Here is a 22,691-nt window from a genome sequence, read left to right as displayed (position 1 = left end):
GAGAGAAAGATGAACGGAGCAAAGTACAGAGAGATCCTTGATGAAAACCTGTTCCAGAGCGCTCAGTACTTCAGACTGGGGCGAAGGTTCAACTTCCAACAGGACAACAACCCTAAGCACATAGCCAAGACAATGCAAGAGTCTCTGAATGTCCTTGAGTGGCCCAGCCAGAGCCCAGACTTGAACCTGATGGAACATCTCTGGAGAGACCTGAAAATAGCTGCGCAGCGACACTCCTCATCCAACCTGACAGAGCTTGAAAAGATCTGCAGAGAAGAATGAGAGAAACTCCCCAAATGCAGGTGTGCCAAGCTTGTAGCTTCATATCCAAGAAGACTCGAGGCTGTAATCGCTGCCAAAGGTGCTTCAACAAAGTATTGAGTAAAGGGTCTAAATACTTATGGAAATGTGATATTTCAGTTTGTTATTTTTAATACATTTTCAAAAATGTCTAAAAAATCTGTTCTTGCTTTGTAATTATGGGGTATTGTGTGTAGATTGATTAGGAAAAACTATGTAATCCATTTTAGAATAAGGCTGTAATGTAAACAAGTGTGGGAAAAGTCAAGGGGTCTGAATATTTCCCGAATGCACTGTATATTATAGAGAGTTATGGCGTGTATAAACAGTGTAACAAAAATGCAATGAACAGTATTATAATGAGCTATGTGAAGAATACAGTATATGAATGCACAGTGTGAAAAACAGTGAAACAATACATTATGCAACTATCATAATCTCTCAGAGACATGTCCATAATCTCAAAACGATTTTGAAACTGGTGTAAACCTGGACAAAAATAGACCATCATCAATTAATGCCAGTTTAACAAGCGGGAAATAAGCATCCTGGTAACATCAGTCAGTCATCAGTTAGTGATGTTGATTAGGCTACTAGACTATTGTTAACATGATTTGTTTTAGCCGTAAACCTCTCAACGAGAGAGAATGGAGAAAGCAATGGATTTTACACCTCAATGCCACACCCCTTCTAGTGAGATTAAGTTACTCACTTTTAAATACAGCGATTAATTAGGATCTAAATGCATTATAACGTAGTAGATAACTCGCATTTACATCTGTCGTGAAAGAGAGGTGAGAGAGAGAAAGAGAGCGAGAGAGAGAGCGATCCAGCGCAAGAGATGAAAAACAGGATGTATTTTTTTATGTTGTGTATTTCCATAAAATAAATAAAATAAAAACAGATAAAGTACATGCTGATATGCTTAAGGCATGTTGGTTAATTAGCCGTGATTGCGTAATATTGTGCTTAATACCCAAAGTGAATTACATTATCATCTGTAGGCCTACCCGGGTGCTATTAAAACTTTTTGCCCCCTTGTATTATTTCTTTACAGGCCACAGTGCCCTGCCCACCCACAATCCAAAACCTCCGACAACCAGTTTATGGGAGGGACCAGCCTTTCAACATTTAACCACTGCGCAGCAAGAGGCCAAGACGCGCTATGAGTAAGAGCGCTTTTTAAACCTGGAATTACTTGAGGCTACATTGAGCTACGTATGGGGAACAATATTTTCTCTTGAAATAAACATCCAAATGGCAATAGTTAGGGCCTAATAGTTTTTCCACTGGACTTGTATGATGGATCTCGGTGACTCTTTTGGTTGCATACTTTTTGGATACTCTCAGGAAGACCTTCACACTTCAACACACCTGCTGTAATTGGAGTATAGATAGGCCTACCGTTTTCCTCATATGCGTACCATGATGTGTTTCTCCTAAACACTTTGAAGAAGGTGTTTCACATCTGAAAGTTGGTGTGTGAATGGAATAAAACTCATAAACTAACAAGGGACACAGAGTGGACAGGTCAAGCGGATATCCGAAACCAGGGGACTCTGTTGGATTACTTTGGATCCGTTTGTCTCCGTGAAGAAATAAATGTGCAATTGGATTACATAACAAGAGAATGTATGGAATAAATCAGCGCTGTATTTACATGTAAGAATATTTACCTTTTGAAACATCCTTATCGAAAAACATTTTATTGTTGGTGATGTTTTATTCATTGTGATTTCATTTCGCAGATCTTTTCATTTCTTCGTGCTGTGGTGCCATGCTCAGGTAAACCCTCTTTCAAAGTCCCGTGCAGATAGTTTAGACAAATTATTAATACGCATTTGATGATAAATGTAAAATTTGATGTCTTGATTTTCTTGTTATTTTTAATTGGACCGCTTGCCTCTGAATACATGTATTATAGGCCTGATGCAACACAATATGTTGTCCTACCAGAGTTGATATCATGTTTGTTTTTTTACCAAATAATTTACAAACCCAGATTTTTGTATTTTTGGGATTATGTTATTCAGTCAAACTCTGGAGTCAAGCAGTGGTCTCTTGTTTTAGAAAACATTTCAATTAGAGGTTAGAAGTAAATCCTATAAGTGATTATTTTTTCCCTTTGCATAAAAAGGGGGAGAATCACCCGTCTCCTAATTTTAACCAGTATGTGAGGGAGCAGGGCGCAGTGACGGACCAGTTTAGCCGGCGACAGGTCAGGGTTTACCAACTATACAGCCGGACCAGCGGGAAGCACGTCCAGATACAGGGCAAGAGGGTCACTGCTACTGCTGAGGACGGCAACAATTACGGTAAATTGTTCTCTTCTCATGAGGGCCATGACACTGTTTTCAAACAGTCGGACGCATGCATGCAAGGCTTATTAATAGTTTTTGACGAGGACTGCATTTGCAATGTGCTGTCTATGAAGAGGTCTGTAGCCTAGGCTAGGCCTACTTGCCCACCTAATTCTGCCTCCACCCTCTGTATAGGGCTGTATGGTAATTTAGCCTACCTACGGTATATCTAAATCTCGTCTGGCGAATCAGGCCAAGTCTTTTGTCCAGGTCCAATACACATTCCTGTTGTTAGCCCTAATTAACCAGGGGGAGCAAATCAATGGACCAATAGGACAAATGCAATTGGTATTTGTGTATTCCACCCTGATTTACTTTTGTCTTCAAACATGCATAACAACACTTAGTTAATCATAGCAATGGCTTGTTAATGTCTCAACCCGAAACCCAGAATATCTCACATCATAGGCTGTTAAGATCATCTCTCTTCAATATATGCAAGTTGTTTATAGGCCAATTAGGTCAGCTTATTGCTAGCTTCGTACGGTTTTTTATTTTCATTCCACTTCCATATAAGAATTGTAATATGATATAAGGAGTGTACAAAATATAGTTAATTGACATACTGGATTTATCACACCATTGTTGTATTTTCATATGGATATGTGTGTGGTAGCACGTCTCTTTGTAGAAACTGACACCTTTGGCAGTCGGGTTCGGATCAAAGGTGCAGAGAGTGGACGTTACCTCTGTATGAACGGGAAGGGGAAACTGGTTGGAAAGGTATAATGTCAAATCCACATCACTTTCAAAGTTGAACAAATTCTAGCTTGCTTGTTTCATAGTTATATGGTCATTGTTATGTAACTGTGATTGTAAATTCTTTAAGTTAAGTTTTCTTTCAACAAGTAGAAAAATAGTTTGAAATAGTGAAACTGCAATAAAAGGGATGTATTTACTAACCAGTGTTTCTCCCTGTCATATGGCAGACATATTTGGCTCATAGCGTGTTATAATGACACTTGTTTGTAATGTTATTCATTAGCCTGCATAGGGTCGGTGATGGGGAGACAACCAACATGTATTTCCAACTGTAGCAGATCTACAGTTGCAAGGCATGGGATAAACTCTCCTCATTCCCTTTGGTGGTTGGTCGGAAGTCAACCCTCCACGTCCTGCATGGAAATGGAAAATATGTATTCAGTGTTGTCTGCTTGCCATGAGAAGTAAATCGCTCCATCTTTTTGGGGTGTTGAAAGACTAGGTTCTGGTTTCATCTAGTGAATAACTAAGTACAGATGAAGGCTGTAGTTTTCTGGCGGTAACTGTCCTTTGGACAAATCCAACAATATAGTTATTGTGGTTTAGATATGTATTTAACATTCGCTGTTCATAGTTTATTGTTTTGAAATGGAGGAGGCTTTACTGATATGGCATCTTCATTGTAGTTGTTATGAAACTGTCTGAAAATGTAGATACAATGGATGTGAGCTTGTCTTGTACACATTGTTTGCATTTGTTTGATGGTGATACAACTCAAGTAAACATCATAACTGTAAACTAGACGGTTCCGGTGTTTCAGGAGAACATTGAAGTGTTCCATTTTGTTTGGAGCTTGAGAATCAATAGATAGCAATGGAGTTCAGAGGGACATACTTTAATTAACCTATCCAGATGTTGTTTTGATCTATATGCCTTCTAGTAGTAGCACTCTGACTTGATCTCTTTCCTCTCTCTCATCCTCTCAACAGCTTAATGGAAGAAGCAGGGATTGTATCTTTACAGAGATTGTGCTGGAGAACAATTACACTGCCTTCCAGAATGCCAAGTATGAGGGTTGGTATGTGGCTTTCACCAGGAAAGGGAGACCCATCAAAGCCTCAAAGACGAGGGAGAACCAGAGAGAGGTCCATTTCATCAAGAGGCTACACAAGGGCCCACTACCTTTCCCCAACATGGATAGAATCAAACACTTTGAGTTCATCAGTTTTCCCCCCACCCGTCGTGCGAAACGGAACAGGAAATCACAGGCTGCTGCCTAGTACAGAACAAATTGGACTCATATTATTGAGTAAAAATATGGAACTTTATATTTTTAATACGTGAAGATACTTAAAATGCTCAAAAGTCTAAAGGATTATTGTTGTAAAATGATCCCATGTAAATAATGTAAGAGAGTAAATGAGATTGATGTATATATTTAATATGACTGTGTGTATGTGTTTTATTTATCTTTTGGAGTGGTGATGCGACAGAGAGGAAATAGGTACATTAATAAACATGTTCAACTTGGTTGGCACAAAACTTAAGCGTGACAAATGCAACATCTTACCTTAAGATCGTGTCTCTCAAATGACTACTTTCTTGGTACGTGTGCTGAAATAGATTTCTGAGTTAACAAAACCTCTTCAGAAATGTACAGGAACTAGTAATGTTCTTGTTTCGCAGATCTGTGTGCACAATAGGTGCATCCATTTTTTTAATCCAGTATAAAAATCAATAGCCAAGTGGCATATCATTCAAACAAACGGCTATGCAAAGACAATATTCATTTCTCAGGCTCAAATCTTCAATTTATTTACTGATATGTACTTTACTTTTGGTCATGAATATGAATTCAACTTCAATACCTACTCAATTCCATGATATTAATTATGTTGCCTTAACCCTATATTTGAAAAGAGCAACAACACCAATCCATCCCATAGCACCATTCATGTTCTGTGTAGGATGAATTTGTTATGCAAAAATAAATAACAAAACATCAAATTATTCCAAATGATCAATCACATGGATTTACGGTACTGTTATGACAGATCAAAAATGATATTGCACTAACCCCTTTATCAAGGAATAGGCCAGTAATATTGTGAGATTATCGCTTGTAATAAAGTTGGCAAGGAAGTAAGACATGGGTATTAAAATTAATTATCCTTAATAGCAAGACATGTGGTCATGTTTATGTAATATAAATTAGATCTATTTTCAACCTGATGACATAATTTTTTTGGAAAACCATTTGTCAATGTAGGCCCAATGAAAGCCACCATCTGAATGGCTCCACTGGAGAGGTGCTGATCCACCCACCCCCCACATCTGTCTTTTATTTCAATCATCACCAAAAGTCAGATAAGAGCCTCTGATTAAACACGGACCACGTTGATATACCCTGCTAATGCTATTATAGGGACAGAATACATTTTACAAAATACAAAGTGTAATCCTTTTGTAATAGTTCTCAAATAAAATAGCCTGTTGACACATGCAAATGTGGCTCAATGGAACAAGTATCCCAATTACAGTGTCCCCCGTAATTAGTGGTCTATAATGTCAGTTTTGTTCTTTTTGGGGGTAACCTGCAAATACTGGGATTGGAGTAACGGAGTAACGGTTCACTCTAGTGGTTATCATTGTATACTGCAACGGTAATTGTCCCATTGGGTTTATCGAGAGTCATTTTCTGATTCAGGTGCTTTTGGTAGGATAAGCCAGAGCTTCCGGTATATAATAACTCTAGATCAGCCCATTGGGGCAATTACCGTTTTCAATTACCGTTTTAATGGGGTCAATTACCGCATCGCCGCTTCCTCTCTGCACAAGCCCCAATAAAGCCATTTTGGATAAACTGACCCTGGACCTGCAGTCAGACCTAAAGGAAAAGCTTCCGCTGTGTGTCAAACGGAAATGGAATTTAAAGAGTGCCTCAATTTACCCGGGAGCAGAAAAATGTACGGCACCATGGATCAGGTGGTATGTCAGCTGATCTGAACAGGAAGAGATCCAAGTTCAGTGAGCGGTGGCAGTCATAGCGTTATTTTCAATAAGTATTTTAGTTCTCACCCCAAGATACATCATACTATCTGAGAAAAACGTAACTGCTACACAATAGCAAATCCATTCATAATGTTTGCCCCAGACGACGAGGATGGAGATTTTCTATCACCTACTGGAGGGTGAGTAAGTTTCCTTTCTTTTTCTGGACAGATTGCTAGCAAGAATGACAAGAAATTGCCATGTGGGGGAATCATTTCTCGTTTCAGCTTGTTTCATTGTTATTGATACCATGTCTTGTTTTGAGGTGTTTTGACTGATTTCCTGTCAATGTTAATATGGCCAAAAATTCTCTAGTTAACTAACCAACAACTATAATGATGTATTTGCGAGACAAGTGGTCATTGTGCAAATATATTTATGTTTTCAATAAACATTGGAGACGAAATACAGATTACATGTTGTCAACAATCTAAGCCAACTTCTCTTTTCCCCGTGGTTGCGCTCTGGTATTTTTGTTGCTAAACAACCAACCCTTCTATTGACTTGACCAAGTCAGGTGCATAGATGCTGTAAAAACGCAGACGTTCCATTTACCAGATTGGCGCACATTGAACACATCTGGTCAAACAAAGTGGATATTCGTGAAATCCGTCATGATTGAAGTATTGTAAGAGGCCCATAATGTTGTTAATTAAGTCCGATTTGTCTGTTTTCGCTGCATAACATGTAGAAGTTGTCTCTTTTCATTGACTGCTAAATGCTACCTCTGGTTCATATAATCTTCATAACTAGCATACATAAATCGGGGGTGGTAGTCAAATTCGTTTATAACTTCAATGCAGTTGATTGGTAACCATGACATGAACATGTGTTGGGGTTGACATCCATACAGCATTATGCTCTGATTTTTCTCCTCAAATTAGTGTGAATTACACATATAAACAATAGCCTAAATGTAGGTTAATTTTATTAGGGGCCAATGAGGAGTCTCGGGATATTTCCCCCATGCGTTTTAATGTCAATTCCATTGTTTTGGTCGAGTTCGATTGACCCTCTTTACCGCATCTATGCCTTGCAAAATAATAATCGATGGGAAGGGTGACCTGACCTCGTCTGACTCCTCGCGCATCCTCAGTCAGAGCCTTGTGAGACAGTCTTTGTCCTCCACCTCTTACCCAGAGACACAGTACTGCACGGGATTTGCAGGTACAGTAGGTGGTGCCTCATGCATTCAGTTGCAGGTCACTCTAGTTGCTAGATCCTATGCTATCCTATGATTTGTTTCCTTTTTGGCTGCGAGCCCAGTTTTTGGTTGCTGGATTAATCGGCCTGCTATGTCTGCTCTGAAGTAGATAGCTATAAATCACTTGTACAAAGCAGGCTAACTGCCAACTACGGCCTATGTGTTTTGCTCTCTAACATTTCCTGGCTAGTAGGGCAATAGTTCCCTCAGCTAATATGATTTGGAGGAATGAAGCTTGTCTGGGCCAGAAGCAGTGAAGGAGGGGGGAGGCGAGCATTGTGGCTCCTAATTCCTCTCACATGCTGCTAGTTTGGGCCAGTAGGGCGAGGGCTGCCTGCTCCTTCAGCTCAGCACACACTGGACTGCAGACTGAACCGGAGCTCCACAGCTCTTCCAGTGATATGGTGTCAAATCGGCCATGGATGTGTGACTGCATTGGAGAGCAAGACATTGAGGAAAGGAGTGGAGGGCATCACTGAGGGTGGGAACACTGAAACGCAGTGTGTTGGGTGGCCCGTGCCTGCCTTACACATGTAGGCTAAAGGGGCTACTCTTCACCACCAGTCGTAAGCAACAGACAGGCTTCAAGGTGTCCACCATGTCTTCTGCTCTAAGGGATAATGACTACCTGTGGAGGGAGATCCAAGGGTCAGTATTGTCCTGCTCTGGAGGGAAGAGTTAAAGTAAAAGTTGATGTTGTCTTGATGATGACCGCATAAGCCTCATTTGCCACTGGTGGTCTGTCTGTAGCAGTTGAGGAAGGTTATGGGGCGTTTTATTATTTGAATTTGTGGTTGCCTGGTTCTAGTAGCGACTGGGAAAATGTTCTTGTGATCGTTCTATTTACGCTTCAGTTATGGCAACGTGACATTGTTAGAGATGTTGCAATACATGATGATATAGGCTTTTCTAGTGTGTAGTCGTAGTAAGAGCTGCTGTGATAAAATGACCTACACTAATGGTATTGTGTTTTCGGCGTCTTGCATTCAACGACCTGTTAAATTTGGAAATTGGCTACTTGACTTAACACCACAATGACTTGTTAATGTTAACTACGGAATGCTGACTTGTTGGAGGCAGTTGTATTGGGATTCAGATATCCTCAGTCTGTCAGATGAAAGGGCTCATAAGAGCAGCTTTTCTCTATTGTTTGGGCATGGGTCTTGATATACAGTGTGTGGTTGCTGTGTCAAATGGGCATGGGACTTTTGTTCTCCCTGCTCAATATACATTAACTTTTTTCATTAACATTTTTTTGTGTTAGGTGAAATCAGGAACAGTAAGCCAGGAAATGATTAACCATGAAACAGGACAGCTGCTGAAATGACACAAGACCTTTAGCTTTTCATTCAATGAGATGTTTTTGTCTTTATGGAACATACCATGGTGTATTGATATCTTTGATAAAATATTTGTGAATTTAGGAGGGGGGCCTAGTAGGCCTACCTCATCACACCAATAGGCCGATCGCAGATAATAGGCTTACAGAAATAACCTAAATATCACTTCCTCTGTGTTATTTCAGCGCAAAGCTGGCATCACTTTTTGGACTGGACCAAGCAGCAAGTCAGGGGAATGAATCTTTTCAATATACAGCCCCTAAACAGCCCAGGAAGACCTCAAATCCAGGTAAAAACATAACTTAACCGATGCAAGGAAATGTGACCAAAGTTTGGTTAACTTCTTATGGCATGGGGGTGCTATTTTCACATCTGGATGAAAATTGTGCCCAAAGTAAACTGCCTGCTACTCAGGCCCAGAAGCTTGGATATGCATGGTAGATTTGGATAGAAAACACTCTAACGTTTCTAAAACTGTTTGAATAAAGTCTGTGAGTATAACAGAACTGATTTGGCAGGCGGAACCCCGAGCACAATCCATCCAGGGATTTTTGTTTTTTGAGGTCAATCTGTTTTCCATTAGTTTTCTATGGCAAGGCCATTTTAATAGAAATATGCTTGCAGTTCCTATAGCTTCCAGTAAATGTCACAGTCTTTAGAAATTGGTTGATGTTTTTCTTTAGAGAAAATAAGAAGTAGCCCTGTGTCACTCCAGGTGCACTCTAATGAGTTGGTGCGCGCGACCTGGAACGTGCTTTCTTTGTTTTCGTCCGGTATTGAACACAGTTTATCCCGTCTTAAATTGTATTGATTATTTACGTTAAATACCTAAAGTTGTATTACGAAAGTTGTTTGAAATGGTTGGACAAAGATTACAGGTAATTCATGAGATTTTGTAGTCATGTAGCGTGAGTTGGAACCAGTGTTTTTCTGGATCAAACGCGCCAAATCAATTGACATTTTGGATATATAATGACGGAATTAATCGAACAAAAGGACCATTTGTGATGTTTATGGGACATATTGGAGTGCCAACAGAAGAAGCTCGTCAAAGGTAAGGCATGAATTAAATCTTTATTTCTGAGTTTTGTGTCGTGCCTGACGGGTTGAATTAGGATTGTCTGTCTTTGTTTGGGGGGGTGCTGTCCTCAGATAATAGCACGGTTTGCTTTCGCCGTAAAGCCTTTTTGAAATCTGACACTGCGGCTGGATTAACAACAAGTGTAGCTTTCATTTGGTGTATTGCATGTGTGATTTCATGAAAGTTTAATATTTAATTTGATCCATAAGAAGTTTTAATATGCTCAGGTGAACCTGAGATGTGTTTACCGCATGTTTTCATTTCCAGGTCCTCCTGCTCAAAAACCTGCTGTCCCTCCAGGTGCTCCTGCAGTACTATTGGCTACAGCTATCCATGCTTTCAAATAGTGAGTATCTTTAAACTGTACAAATGACTAGAAATACCACCCCCGTGGCTCCTGTGACATCGTTAGACCCATTCATTGGTTTTGACTTAATCCATAACTGACGGTGCATCTTTCTGTTTAGTCTTAACGGACAGTATCAGAAACAAGGGAAGCTGGGAGCTGCAGTCCTGGGTAACCAAACAACAAGAGAGGTGAGACCAGAGTTGGGCTTTTATTGGAAACGGTGAATTTCCATGAGAATTCTATGCTTTGAAAATGCTTATCATCATGCACGTTTGCTACCATTATTCTAAAAGTTCCCTGTCTGTTTTCTCGCAGTACAAACTCTTGCTTTACATCAGTCAGCAGAAACAAGTGACTGCGGCCAAGATTCATGTTGGCTTCATCTTTACGGCGAGTTTATTTTTTTATTTTTTTGTCAGAGGAAGCTGAGCAAGTGAAAAGAGAGCCAGTAAGCTTCTCTAAAAGAATCTCACTCTCTCCCGTTGTCTCCTGCAGGTTCAGCCCAACAACTACTGCACTTTTTATGATGACCAGCGCCAGAACTGGTCCCTGATGTTTGACACAGAGAAGGCTGCTGTAGACTTTTGTAAAGAGGTGATGGACAGCTGAGCTTAGGTCATGTTTAATTGCTTTGTGCAGAAACATTTTTAATGGAGACTGGTATAAAATATATTTTAAATTGGCTGTTTCTTTAATTTAGGTGTGTTTGGCAAAAGTGAACAGCGCCCCCTCCTTAGATATGGTGGTGATGCAGGACCTGACACTAGGGGAGGGGCAGGGAGTTGGGAATGGAGACTCCCTGGAGGTGACATACACAGGCTGGCTCCTGCAGAACCATGCTGTCGGACAGGTAAGATATGGCTGTATGTGTTGTGCCGTTAGAGATTAGTGCTTCGCACATTGCTGTGTGTCCTCTTTGCCCTGGGAGCTAGTGGTACAGCAGTATTCTTGTAATGTTCAACTATTGTTTCAGGTTTTTGACTCCAACCTGAACAAAGACAAGCTGCTACGACTGAAACTTGGCGCTGGAAAAGTGATTAAGGTGATTAATTGATGTACAATGGGTGGATAATGTGGGTCGTATAGGCACAGCTAACACTTCTGTTCTAAAGAAGAATAGTAGGGGCATTCCATACCAGACTTGCATGGGGAATGCACCGCTTCCTCTGTCCTCTCTGATTGCTAGGGCTGGGAGGAGGGCATGGTGGGTATGAGGAAGTCAGGCCGGCGTCTCATGGTGATCCCCCCCAGTCTGGGCTATGGCTCCCAGGGAGTGGCCAACCGCATCCCAGCAGACAGCACACTCATCTTTGAGGCAGAGCTACGACGGGTAGGACCTCCAGAATATCGCAAATGGGACTGTCCAGTAACTCTAAGCCAAAATGTAATATTTAATGAGTGTCTTTGTCTCATCATGCCCTTCTGTTGTGTCCCCAGGTGAAGTTGGCGAAAGACGGTGGGTCTGACCGTGCCAGTGCTGGGTCTCGGGACTCTGCTGCCTCTTCACCTGCCCCCTGTGTGGAGAACCTCGGTCCCTACCTCCCGGCAGGGCCCACTCTGCCCCATGCTACAAGCCCCGGGACACCAGGGTAAAAGCATGGGCTTATCTAAACACAATCACAACCAGCTCTTTTCTGTCTGTGTTCCTCTTTCCATTGTTTTCACCATCTCTTTTTCAGGGAACCACCACTTCGGGCAAAGTCGAATTCCATCAGTGAACAGTTGACAGTGAGTGCTTTCTCTCTTTCTCATCTGAGTCACATTAGACTTTATATAAAACAGGCACAGCTAGGGCTGTGGCGATCATAATATTTTGTCAGATGGTTATTGTCAAGCAAAAGACTGCCGGTCTCACGGTAATTGACTGTAAATGAACATAAACACGTTTAGCATCTCCAGTTGGATCCAAAAATCGCAAATTTGGACTCATCAGACCAAGGACAGATTTCCACCGGTCTAATGTCCATTTCTTGTGTTTCTTGGCACAAGCAAGTCTCTTCTTATTGGTATCCTTTAGTAGTGGTTTCTTTGCAGCAATTTGACCATGAAGGCCTGATTCACACAGTCTCCTATGAAAAGTTGATGTTGAGATGTGTCTGTTACTTGAACTCTGTGAAGCATTTATTTGGGCTGAAATTTCTGAGGCTGGTAACTCTGAACTTATCCTCTGCAGCAGAGGTAACTCTGGGTCTTCCTTTCCTGTGGCAGTTGACATGAGAGCCAGTTTCATCATAGTGCTTGATGGTTTTTGCGACTGCACTTTCCGGATTGACTGACCTTCATGTCTTAAAGTAATGATGGACTGTCGTTTCTCTTTACTTATTAGAGCTGTTCTCGCCATAATATGGCCTTGGTCTTTTGCCAAATAGGGATATCATCTGTATACCACCCCTACCTTGTCACAACACAACTGATTGGATCAAACACATTAAGAAGGTCAGAAGTTCATATATGGAATTATTTTCAAGGCACACCTGTTAATTGAAATGCATTCCAGGTGACTACCTCATGAAGCTGGTTGAGAGAATGCCAAGTGTGTGCAAAGCTGTCATCAAGGCAAAGGTTGGCTACTTTGAAGAATCTCATAAAATATATTTTGATTATTTAACACTTTATTTTTTGGTTACTACATGATTCCATGTGTTATTTTATAGTTTTGATGTCTTCACTATTATTATACAATGTAGAAAATAGTAAAAATACTTTTGACTGGTACTGTGTTTGAGTATGTATATAGAGATACATTTTTTAAAATGTATATCTCCTAGATTTAGGACTGACACTTCAAAACCTTGTTATTAAAAAAAAAAAGTATACTATAAAAAATTGTTATACCTAAAGGGGTCCCTCAATTAATTACCCTATTACTAGGCTATTCAAAATCAAATACAAATGCACTCATTGTAGGCTAACTGTAAGCCACCCTGCACAATCAGTGAACCAACAGCATCGCCTAGGGCCATACATTCTCTCCCAGAATCATGGATAGACATTTTGGAGAGTAGCATAAGGTAACCAGTCCATCCAGTATGCATAATGATACAGTCCACACTCCAAAGACGATTACTTGAATTTGTTTAATTTTGGAGTATAGGCTACCAATTACAGTATGTACCAAAGACATTAAATCAGTTTTGTTTGATGTTTTTCTGTTATGCATAGTATGTGGTAGTCTATGTATTATATAACGGCAAAATCATTATTTGAATTCAGTTTTTTGGGGGGGCTTGGACTCCTACGCCTATGCATAAACTCTAATATGCATATGGATGTTTTGAGTTAATCATCACCTTAAAAAGCGCTGTCCGTTTCTTTGTTAGACTTTGAAACAATATCCACAACAAACACGGTTTCAACCTGCTGTTGAACTTCTTTCTTCAAACTGATCAATCACAGTGAGGTGAGTTTTAAAATCACAATACTGTCTTGATGATAAGTGTTTGATGTGATTTTCGATTGTATTTGCATTGACGTCAGAGTGGTTAGAGGAACAATAGAGCCCTGAGTACCAGGCCATTAGGACCTGATGGTGGGACAATAGAGCCCTGAGTACCAGGCCATTAGGACCTGATGGTGGGACAATAGAGCCCTGAGTACCAGGCCATTAGGACCTGATGGTGGGACAATAGAGCCCTGAATACCTGACCATTAGGACCTGATGGTGGGACAATAGAGCCCTGAGTAGCAGGCCATTAGTGACCTGATGAAGGGAGAATAGAGCCAAGAGCTCACTGTGACTCAACAGTCACGTGGAATTTTACTGCGGTCTTGACTCATGATAGCTGGTGTGGCGGTAATACTGTCACCGCAACAGCCCTAGGCACAGCTGACCTGATGAAGTATAACCTATTCCTTAATCTTCCCATTGCTCCAGAATCCAGATGCCACCAAAGCCAAGCTGATCTCTCGCATGGCCAAGATGGGCCAGCCCATGTTGCCCTTCATGGCAGGGCCCTCCTCCCAGCCAGACGCCAGTGACTCAGAGATGGAGGTGAGATGAAGGGTTTATTTTCATATAGCTGCACCTACAGTATATTAGCTGAGATAAGTATTCGAGAGAGAATCTCTGTCTTCCTCCAGGACCCCAGAGTGAAGGAGCGTCCTGCTGCTCCCTCTCCTGTACAGATCTCCACTGCCCCCCAAGCTCCAGTGCAAGGTGAGCTCTCCCACAACCTCTGCTGGAGTCATCACTCTCCATGTTTAGCTGACCAATAGATTGGTCTTAAAAAACAGTGATATTGACCTATGTCTTGAATTGTTAGACTGAGATCTGCTGTAAAACTTCCTTTTCAGGGTGTCTGTTTGTTGATGCCCTGGAGGCTGCCTTTGGATGACATTTCTCAGTTTGTACATATTAATTTCTTTCTTAAGTGCTTTCTTACCCTCACGGGGCATCGCCCTCTGCCTTGATGTCTGTTGCTATGACAACTGCTGCTCCACAGCCTGTGATGTCAGGCTCCGTCCATGCCTTTCAGGTGAGAATGACCCATGTCATCATCATTCAACTGTCAAAAATGTAACTAATTTCCATGCTATTTTGTATTGACTTTAAGGCTAACCTCCCTTTCTAATGATGCTTTCCTCATTCTCTGTGTCATTAAATCAGTCCGTTATGTTCTTTCATAGCCTTACGCCTACCCACAGTCTTCTATGTCTCCATCTCAACTTCAACCAATGGGCCAGATGTACCCCACCCAGGCAGTACCATACATGGGAGGCACTGGCGAGGTCACTTCCTTCCTTATGGCTGAAGCTCGGCAGCGTAACTCTGAGACCCGATTGGCTGTTGGCAAAGTGGCAGATAAAGTGGACCAGTTGGCTTCAAAGGTCAGCAGTAATATGAAGGGTATTTCTCTGGTTTTATCAGACATCAGTTTTTCACTTCTCTTCGATCCTCATGTTTTGACAGATTGACGACCTTCATAGGCATGGAGGCCACTCATTGGCTGTGCCCAGTGTCACTATGGAAACCGCCATGATTATGCACAACATCCAAAGAATCATTCAGGTACAGTCCGGGGGTGGGGGGGATTTTAAGCTTTCAATTTATTTGAATATATATACATATTTATTGATCATTAAATGTGTAACTGTCTTTATAGGAAAATGAATCTTTAAAGAAGGACGTGTACGAGAAGAGCTCACGTATAGAGGAGCAGAATTGCAAGATCGGGGAGCTCATCAACCAGAACCAGAGGTAAGACAGACATTGATCTGCAGTAGGAGGCAGACATTGATCTGCTGTAGGAGGCAGACATTGATCTGCTGTAGGAGGCAGACATTGATCTGCTGTAGGAGGCAGACATTGATCTGCTGTAGGAGGCAGACATTGATCTGCTGTAGGAGGCAGACATTGATCTGCTGTAGGAGGCAGACATTGATCTGCTGTAGGAGGCAGACATTGATCTGCTGTAGGAGGCAGACATTGATCTGCTGAATTTACCTGTTGTTGTCGTCCAGGTACATGGAGCAGAGTAACCTGCTGATGGAGCAGAGGAATGACTCCCTAAAGTCCTCAAGTGAACACAACCAGGCCCGGGCGCTGCAGGCTGAGCAGGATAAGGTACATCACCCACCTTACGTCTGTATATACTGTTATCACCCTGCAAGGATCAACAAACGTTCCCTTATACTCTCCCAGCCAGTGGCAGTATGAGGTGTGATTATTTAATCCCATAGCGATGGCTCTAGGAATTCTTCTCATGACAAAAGGGTTTATTACAGTATTTAACATGGCTGTGGGGATTTCAGTGGCGTTTTACGTGAACTTTGGTGTGTCTGGGGACTAACAGAATCTCACCTCCATCCACTGTTCCTGGCTGTTTGTCCTGCGGTGTTAGTCTCAGGACCTTTAGTAGTGACCGTTCTCTCTTTCCAGCATGCTCTGCCTCAGGACCTGGGCTTGGGCCAGGTGAGCCTGTTTGCTCACTCTCTACCTCCCTCCACTCGTCATCTTCCCCATCCCCCTTTTCGCTAACTTTTCATTTATTTCATTCTTCAACCCTTCCCTCATTATCAGTCATTTTAATCTTCTTCCCACAGGGTCATGCTGTTCGAGTCCATGTTAAGTCTGTCTCTCACTCATCATGTCCAGCCAATCACCACCACTGTCAACTCACTCTCTATGGCTGTGTCCCAAAAATGTGAGATGGCCTCCTTTCCTCGATGCCTTTCGTTCATGACCACTGGAAAAAAGGTCTAGAAATGTACAGTTCCCACCATGTTGCTTTGCTTCCAGTCAGATAAGTGATCATAAAGGAAAGAAGATGAGGAAACTAAGGAAATTTGAGGTTATTGGGACACCAGCCTGTCACTGGGCTGTGTATTGTATAGACAGACAACACTGGTGACTAACAGTGCTTGTCTCTGTCCCTCAGGTACGTCTGACAGAGGAGCTGGCCACGTGCACATCACGGGTGTCCCAGCTGCAGCAGGAGGCCACGTCTCACCAGCAGAGGGCTACAGAGCTGCAGAACAAACTGACCTCCGCCCTGCAGGACAGCGACACACACTGCACACGCATCTCCTCCTTAGAGACCCAACTGGAAGGTATGCGCTACTGTTACACAATGTGTTTTATTTAGAGAGGTGAGAGTGTGTTCATCTTGGTGTAGGACGGAGGAAGTGTCACTAAAGGGGTTTGTGTGTGTGTAGAGCTGAAGGAGACGGCAGAGAGAGGCCAGGCTCAGTACCGCACAGAGAAGCAGAAACGCAAAGGGATGGATCTCCGGGTGAACAACATGGAGGAGGAACTGCAGGACCTGAAGGCTGACAAAGACTGTATGGAACGAGTGAGTATGGCACACAGTAAATATTCTTGTTGGTTTATCTTTTGATTTGAGCACCAATGCTTACGTCAGTGTGCGTGGGCCTCCTCTCAGATGTCCATGGTAGAAATTGCCCAGAGGCAGAGATCTAGGATCAGCGTACAGATCTCAGTTCAGCTCTCTTCACTCCTAAACCTTAACCATTAGTTGGAGAAGGACCTAAAACTGACGTTAGATCGGTGTCTAAGGGTATCATCATCCTTCTTCTCAGATGGTGTCGGACAGGAAGAGGAAGTGGCAGGCAGAGAGGCAGCGGTGTGATGAGGAGATGGAGGAGCTGAGGAGGAGCAGCCAGCAGGACTTGGAAAGTCTGAGGACACAGCTCCGCAAGGCCAGGACCAGCACTGGCCAGGCAGCCTCTGAACAGGTACTGTACAGTGTTTCCCCTATATTAATCAGCAGCGGCGGGCTCCACTATTAAATCGTATGATGTACATTTTTATGTATATATATATATATATATATTATATTTATTCTTTTTGGGATGGTAAAACATTTTCAGTTTAAAGTTAAACAACTAAAACCAGATATAAAGTATGTAGAAAAGATAATGGACCTATATATTTGAGAACTAACAGCCACCAGAGTAAAAACTAGACCGTAACTAGGTTTCTATCCAATTTGCGACAGATTTTCATGCGAATATTCTAAAATCTGCATTTTCCCACTAGAGATGTTTCCATCAAAAATGACTTTTTGCGGATAAAAGGCTGTGTGGTGACGTAGTGCACATAAAAATATTTTTTTTTGCCATTAAATTCCCATGTACCGAATTAAAAATACAAGTTAAATGGGTTTCCGTCACATTTTCAACTCAACTCTACAAAAACTGTTATATAGCTGGTCCACTCTGGTCTTGACACGTGAGCTCTAGCCTAATCAACAGCTCACAGATGCATTGCGGGTAGGCTACCTACATTATGAGATTATTATGGATATGAGCAATATTATTTGTCAAACGGAAGCTAAGCATCGATCATCATGTCACCAGAATAAGACCCTCAGTATTTATTGGAAAGGAGCATCAAGCTCATCACCGTGCACATTCACCACCCTGTAAAGTTCATTAGAACTTATTTCATTTGTAGCCTAATAAACTGCAGGCTTTCCCCGGTCGTAGTGGGAGGACCATAAACCATATCATGTGACTCCTAAGTTCACTTCGATCTGATGGTTATTATATCAATATTTGCGCATGAAGGCGTTTCCCCCGCCATTTCTAGCATAATACATTTTACAGACACAAGATCCTGCCATGTAGAACGAACCAATTGTCAGCATTTCTAAAATTGCAACATGAAACGCCGGTACAATCAGCCCGGTCATTACTTTTTCCATGCCTCAGGTAATTCATCCACATGAAATGGTTGGATGGAAATGTTCTTACACAGGGAGAATCTACAATTCCAAAAATGTCATGGCATGGGGCCCCTATTGAATTAAAGAATCTTTGAGTCACTTAGATAGTATTAGAACACGGCACAAGCCATGGCAAACTGTGTAGAATTGCAGGAAATTGGCTTTAAAGTAATTGTTCAGTGTTTCCAGATTATGAAATATTACCTATAATTACTTACAATAGGAGCGAAATAGTTTTCCTTCCCACATTTTTTTGGGGGTGTGAGTTAACAGAATATGAACTTTTTAAAGAGATTTGCACTGGTCAATTATTTTAAACCTGCACATTTTCTCTCAGCCCCATTGCAAAATGTGTAGCATTGCAGGAAATTAGCTTCATAACTGGTATTTTTTTATTTTCAGCGCCATGTCAGCCCCATCACAACACCCCCATTCCCTACACTAACTTGGCCACCGCTGCTGAAAAATATCCTAGGGTAAACACTGGTGTATATGTATAGTCTATAGGGAGTGATAAATAATAACACAAATATTTACACAGCTAAATCTCCTTTTGGATAAGTTTTTTTTGTCTATGAAGAGTCATTTTGTGTGTGTGCCTGACTGTGTGCGTGTCTATTTTTTTGTGTGTGTGTTCCAGCTAGCCCAACTGCAAGCAGAGCTGGAGGAGGAGTGGAAGGGGAAGTGTGAGCAGGCGTTGGCCTCGGCCAAGGAGCAGCAGGGGCGTGAGATGGCCGAACTGGCAGAGCAAAGAGACACACTGGAGCAGAGACTGACCCAGCTACAGGAAAAGGTCAACAGCCTAACCCATATTATACCGTACACACAACTTTCTCTCTCACGACGCCACTTTGGACTCCTGAGTTCATACATCGTTTTATAATGCGTGTTTTTTTTTGTTACTGTTGTTCTACAACTATGGAATTACATATTCTGTAGCTTAATCTGTGAGAGTAGTGGTGCGGAACCCTAACTGGGCTCTCTCTTTCATTCTAACAGTTCTCAGCTCTGAAGCAGTCCAGGGACTCAGAGGAGCAGTGCTTGTTACAGCAGCAGGGACAGGACGAGGAGCAGCAGGTCCTACAAGAAAAGGTATTGATCTGGTTATGTGTTAGTAATAGCATTAGCAGCTAACTCTCTCCATAATGTCATGAAGCCCTCTTTCTCTCGCTCTCTCAGTATTCAGGCCTGGAGGAGCAGTGGTCAGCTGTGAGACAGAAGCTGGAGGGGCGAGTGGCTGAGCTGGAAAGGAGGCTGGCAGAGCAAGGGGGCCAAGCGGACAGTGCAGAACAGGACACTGCAGGGGAGGTGAGAGGGACACAGAGCCATGTTTTCTTTCAGACAGCTGTGTCTTTCTTACCTGGAAAAATGGGCAGTAGATATTTGGTTTAAACCAAAAATTTGAAAATACATTTTTTAAAGTAGAACTACAGCCTTGAACCATATGTCAGTCTGAACTTAAAGTTCAGTAAAATAAATTAAAATAAATGCTCACCTTGAAGTGTTCTGGATACATGATGAACACAGGCAAGTATTCTTTTTCAGAACGGGAGTTTGACATTGCCCAATTTATTTTCAAAGCCTTGGGGAGAAGTGTATTGTTTGTATAATGTGACGTGGTGAAAGCTGTACTTTGTTATGCATTAAAAATATATATATGTGTGTTTTGTTCACACATACTTAAAGTGTTTTATAAGCCCATACGGGCTGCGCACTAATTGGCGTACGACACAAAAATCAATCAAACTGTATTTCATGTTTTGACCCTGGCCATGTTTTCCTGGTAGGTGAAGCGTGTAATGAATGGAGTGTTTCACTCTCTGAGGGGGGAGTTTGACCTACACGAGACTTACACAGGCAGCACTGTGCTCGGAGTAATCGTCAACACCATAAAGGTACAGCATCTCTTCAGGACAATGACAAAAACTGTTATCTCAATGTGTTATTCACAATGAAGATGGACTGAAAAGGATGTGGGTGAATTAATGTTGGTCTTTGTCCCTTTACAGAGTGTTACCTTGCAACTGCTCAATGGTACTGAGAGACGTTCATCCCATCTGAGGGAAGAAGAGGTGGACAGTGATGTGAGGCATAGAGAGGAGAGACCAGCTCAGGATGCTCATGGGAAGGAGGAAGAGGAGGAGCAGAGGACAGAGCCTGAGCAGCTTAGTGAGTCCTCTGTGCAGAGGGAGGGAGACCCCAGAGATGTGCAGGAGAGGGCTCACCTTGAGGCAGTACCAGAGACAAAGAAACCGACTCGAGTGGAGCTAGAGGCAGACACCGACACAGATCCAGAGCACCAACCACTCTCAACCCAGCCACAACCACCATCTCCCCAACCACAGGGAGAGATCACCACAGAGCCTTCTGAACCCACTGGCATAAACCCTGAGGAGAATCTGCCCTCTGAGATAGGACAGAAAACTCAGTCCGAAGGTGACATAAGTAGCCCGGAGGTGAAGAAAGTGAGTGTGATTATTGAGGGTCCCCTGGGTGAACTGAAAAGAACTAGCTCCAAAGCCACGGGTCCTCAAACCCAGCTTCCACCTCCACCAAGCCCTCTGTATGATAGTCATGAGAAAGTAACAAGGTGAGTTCTATAGAGAGACCAGTGAACTAATACTCAACCAAGTTTAATTTAACTGAGCCTTATCTATGTTCATAATAAGCCTGTTGTCCCTTGCTAATATGCATGAAATCCTGCATGTATCTATTTCTCACCCCCCCCCCTCTATGTCCATTCTCACTCGTGTGTTTTACTATTCTCTCAGTCTGACTGAGGGAGTAGGAGAGGAAAATGGGAAGGAGACATTTTTCCTGAGCACAGCCCCAACCCACTGAGGAGGATGATGAGCTGGTGAGGAAGGATCTGTAGGGTCACACCAGTTCTCTCAGATGTCTCCACACTGCTTCTGTTCCCCTTGTTTGTCAGTGAAGCCTATGTTTATCTGTTTTGTGGCTTACTCTGTGAATAGTACAGCAGGTAACACAAAGATGGTTTCGGGATCGAATTCAGTGGCATTCTTTACTGTTGAAAGTCTGACAGGAACTTGTTCTGAATTCATTTATTTCTGAAGTGTTTTGTGGTCAGCAGAGAATTACTTAACACAACTCACATTTGATATACTTTCCCCATGTTTTCTCAGAGCTTGAAGGGGCAACCTCCCCCAGCCCCTCTGTTTGGCGATGAAGAGGATGATCTTGACTGGCTGGGATGAGCAACAACTGAAGTGATAAGTCTTATGAGTCTTAAAGTCCAGATGGAGGGACAGGCCCTCTTGAGATATCTTTTCCACTGTCCTAAAAGGGACTACATGGAAGGGACGTGGTGAACTGTCTCTGTCTCAGATAAGGCAACTCAAGTGAGTGAGAAGGACGTCCTGTCTGACTGCTCTGAACACTGTGGTTAGAGACCTGTGCTGTGTTGAGATCTTTTGGTCGGACCTGACTGCTGCTGCCTGGAAACCACATTTAATCAAGTATTGATTAAAGGTGGTTTCCACCAGAACCCCCCCCCCCCCCAGGCAATCAAAGTCAATCAATCTTTATCTGTTAGTCCTGTCATTTGTTGACTTCATTAGGCCTTAAATTAACAATTTTGGTCTCTAGCTGATGATTTTGCTTGTTTTCCCTGTCATGTTTGTCTGTTTGTTTTCAAGGGTTTCAAGGCGGTCATGTATTATGTGCTAATGATAAGAGGGCTTGCCTCTTCAAGAACTTCTAACTTTTACACATTTTTGCTAACCAATATTCATTCCAGAAAATAAAATGCATAGAATACGTGGACATCTATTGTTGTTTCCTTTCCAACTTGACCTTTTCTTGTATTTCGTTAAGATATTGCACTAGAGCGATTTCTGGATCATTTTGGGGATGACATCCAGAATCAAACCAACAACTTGCTAAATTGAATACTGATACTTGCAATTAAAACATTTAAACACATTGACAAAAAACTGGATCAGAATTTGGTGTTGATATACATTTACATAACACCATATAATCAAGAAATATGCCCAAGATGAGCAATGTCATGAGTATGGAGAGCTGTCCATGGCATCCTCCGAGAAAGGCTGGGGGTGGGCGTAAAAACAACTTTGACCAGCAGGTGGAGAAGA

At 42.2% G+C, this 22,691-nt stretch overlaps 2 protein-coding genes across 5 annotated transcripts; both read left to right on the top strand.

Moving 5' to 3' along the window:
* The first annotated feature begins 1,357 nt into the window (after nucleotides 1-1,357).
* Nucleotides 1,358-4,804, top strand: LOC139545588 (fibroblast growth factor 17-like). The gene is made up of 5 exons (XM_071353540.1): nucleotides 1,358-1,962; nucleotides 2,049-2,085; nucleotides 2,438-2,615; nucleotides 3,277-3,383; nucleotides 4,352-4,804. Exons 1-5 carry the CDS (start codon nucleotides 1,931-1,933, stop codon nucleotides 4,640-4,642), a joined length of 645 nt encoding a protein of 214 aa, XP_071209641.1. The 5' UTR covers nucleotides 1,358-1,930; the 3' UTR covers nucleotides 4,643-4,804.
* Nucleotides 4,805-6,265: 1,461 nt separating this feature from the next.
* On the top strand, nucleotides 6,266-22,359 carry LOC139545587 (FK506-binding protein 15-like). Of its 4 annotated transcripts, none has more exons than XM_071353536.1 (28): nucleotides 6,266-6,553; nucleotides 9,143-9,246; nucleotides 10,306-10,384; nucleotides 10,506-10,575; nucleotides 10,703-10,777; nucleotides 10,883-10,981; nucleotides 11,088-11,237; nucleotides 11,361-11,429; nucleotides 11,574-11,717; nucleotides 11,825-11,976; nucleotides 12,067-12,115; nucleotides 14,262-14,378; nucleotides 14,468-14,543; nucleotides 14,759-14,862; nucleotides 15,014-15,214; nucleotides 15,297-15,395; nucleotides 15,490-15,584; nucleotides 15,848-15,950; nucleotides 16,765-16,936; nucleotides 17,042-17,178; nucleotides 17,426-17,581; nucleotides 19,214-19,366; nucleotides 19,573-19,665; nucleotides 19,753-19,881; nucleotides 20,361-20,468; nucleotides 20,583-21,163; nucleotides 21,345-21,430; nucleotides 21,720-22,359. In XM_071353536.1, the coding sequence occupies exons 1-27, from the start codon at nucleotides 6,504-6,506 to the stop codon at nucleotides 21,412-21,414; spliced, it is 3,435 nt and encodes a 1,144-aa protein (XP_071209637.1). In that variant the 5' UTR covers nucleotides 6,266-6,503; the 3' UTR covers nucleotides 21,415-21,430; nucleotides 21,720-22,359. The 4 variants fall into 4 exon arrangements, with proteins under 4 accessions (XP_071209637.1, XP_071209638.1, XP_071209639.1 ...); XM_071353537.1 differs by having other exon boundaries at nucleotides 6,266-6,557; XM_071353538.1 differs by lacking the exon at nucleotides 21,345-21,430.
* The last annotated feature ends 332 nt before the right edge of the window (nucleotides 22,360-22,691 follow it).

The sequence above is a fragment of the Salvelinus alpinus genome, chromosome 19 (assembly GCF_045679555.1).
Source record: "Salvelinus alpinus chromosome 19, SLU_Salpinus.1, whole genome shotgun sequence".
NCBI classification, from domain to species: Eukaryota; Metazoa; Chordata; class Actinopteri; order Salmoniformes; family Salmonidae; genus Salvelinus; species Salvelinus alpinus.
This window is presented reverse-complemented; position numbering and strand designations above follow the sequence as displayed.